The 1,984-nt window shown below is 36.0% G+C and overlaps 1 protein-coding gene across 1 annotated transcript; it reads left to right on the top strand.

Annotated features, from left to right (window-relative positions):
- Nucleotides 1-847: 847 nt before the first annotated feature.
- LOC104626161 (serine/threonine-protein kinase MARK1-like) lies at nucleotides 848-1,775 on the top strand (the record flags this gene model as incomplete). Its single annotated transcript, XM_010294011.1, has 2 exons — nucleotides 848-1,051; nucleotides 1,722-1,775. Coding segments are annotated over 2 exons (258 nt in total), but the record flags the coding sequence as incomplete, so codon positions are not given.
- Nucleotides 1,776-1,984: the final 209 nt, after the last annotated feature.

Raw genomic sequence — 1,984 nt, 5'->3', positions numbered from 1 at the left:
TCTGCCACTAATGTTAGAAAGCATTTGAAATAGTGAAACATTTAACACCTCTTTGACATCATCTGTTATTTTGGTTTCTTCTTGGAACATTCCCAAGCCCCATCTGTATCTTGCCCCTTATATACTTGGAAGTTAAGAGTACAGCAGCAGTGCAGATTTCCAGTGACTAACATTTCATGTGGGATGATGTGTTGGTATGCATTAAAAATAACATCTTTTTAGTTCCTCAGAATTTCTGAGATTCAAAATATATTTATGAGATCTCATGGGGGTTTCTTTTTAAGACTAGATTATTTTAAAGGTAGCTCATTACTTGAATAAGAACTTCTATGACTTGCAAAAAGATGCAAACGGGTTTGGGGAACAAAGCTTACTTGAAAAAATATTTTTCTCATACTCTTATTTGAGATGAAGAAAGTTAAGAAAAAATAGAGTGAAACCTCGCTTCCAAATATGCCAAAATACAAATTTTTGTACGGTTTGTTTTTAAAAGACTAAATTTGGTTATGAATAGAGAAGTTTATTTGCAACATAGTGGTGTAGTTTGGCATAGTTTCATATTATCAAAAACAAACAAACAAAAAACAAAAAAAAAACCCCAAAAAACCCCAACCTGTAACAGTTTGTTAATTGCTGCCTAGGTGTCCCTAGTTATACTTTTGGAGCTGGTAAAATCTTTTTGCAGACCGTTTTCTTGAGACATGCATCAAACTCTGCCCAATCAGTTATACTTGTAAAAAGTAAATTACTCCCATCTACCCCTTTTTATGCTTTTAGTCTATTCTGCTGCAGCTGTCTAAAATCCAAGTAACGAACGAAATTCCCAACTATTTTATCTGCTTTCCAGCATACCTCTGTGGATGGATACACTGAACCACATGTCCAGCCTATCAAGTCAAGTAGCAGACAAAACATCCCCAGATGTAGAAATTCCATTACGTCTACCAATGAAGAGCATCCTCACATTGGAAATTATCGCTTACTGAAAACGATAGGAAAAGGAAATTTTGCCAAAGTGAAACTGGCAAGGCATGTGCTTACTGGAAGAGAGGTAAGCCTTTCAAAACCAAGAAAAGACTGACAGTATGTTTTATATTCTCTTTGGCTATCTTTATAATAAGTATTTCTGCTATTCTTTTACTTTTCTCTTCTGAATAGAAAAAGCCCATTTTTTGTCATCATAAAGGAAGATGCAAAGAGGCTGTTTCAGGATATATGAAAAGTTACCTGAGGTGCCTGAGTTTTCTCCCCTCTAACTGCTCAACCCTTTTTTTTAAAATGGAACTTCCTGATGAAGAGATCAAAAACTTTGTTGTGCATCAGGGGGTATTTTGGGGCTGTGGGAGGGTTTGTTCATCCCCAAATATTTCCAAAACCAAAGAGAAATCTATTGCTAAATAGTTTCATTGATATTGATAATCTGTTGTTAGGTAGGTAGATCTTGTGTTTGGAGGGCCTGGTTTTGCAGTGGACAGGGTAATGTTGTTGTGTCCAAACACCGATAAGTATAAAACTGGTTCCATGGTTTCCATCCAGTGGCAAAGTTCTGAGCTACTTCTGGTAGATCCTAATAGGTGAGAAATTTTGCTTGATGAAATGCATAAAAGAAGACATGTATGCATGTCGTATAGGCACATCTAACCTTTTGCTCACAGAGGTGCAGTATGTTTTTGTTCAAACATTTTTCTGAGATAGTAATACATGTTTGTTTTTTCCCCAAGGTTGCTGTGAAAATAATAGATAAAACACAGCTAAATCCTACTAGTCTGCAAAAGGTAAGAATATACCATAACATCTGAAATTCTGTAGAAAGTTGAACTGTGATTTGGGCAAAAATATTTGGTCCCTTTATCTTGCTAAACAAACATCTTTGTGTGTGTATGACCTTGTGAGACAGTGGTATCCAACTGTCTTCACTGTAATGCGCATGTGCAATTTGTCTGAAGGCAGTTACTCGATGTGGTTCCTATCTAAGCATGGTTTC

This window comes from Phaethon lepturus, unplaced genomic scaffold (genome assembly GCF_000687285.1).
Source record: "Phaethon lepturus isolate BGI_N335 unplaced genomic scaffold, ASM68728v1 scaffold18469, whole genome shotgun sequence".
NCBI classification, from domain to species: domain Eukaryota; kingdom Metazoa; phylum Chordata; class Aves; order Phaethontiformes; family Phaethontidae; genus Phaethon; species Phaethon lepturus.
Note: the sequence above shows the minus strand (reverse complement) of the source record. Positions and strands in the feature narration are given on the sequence as shown.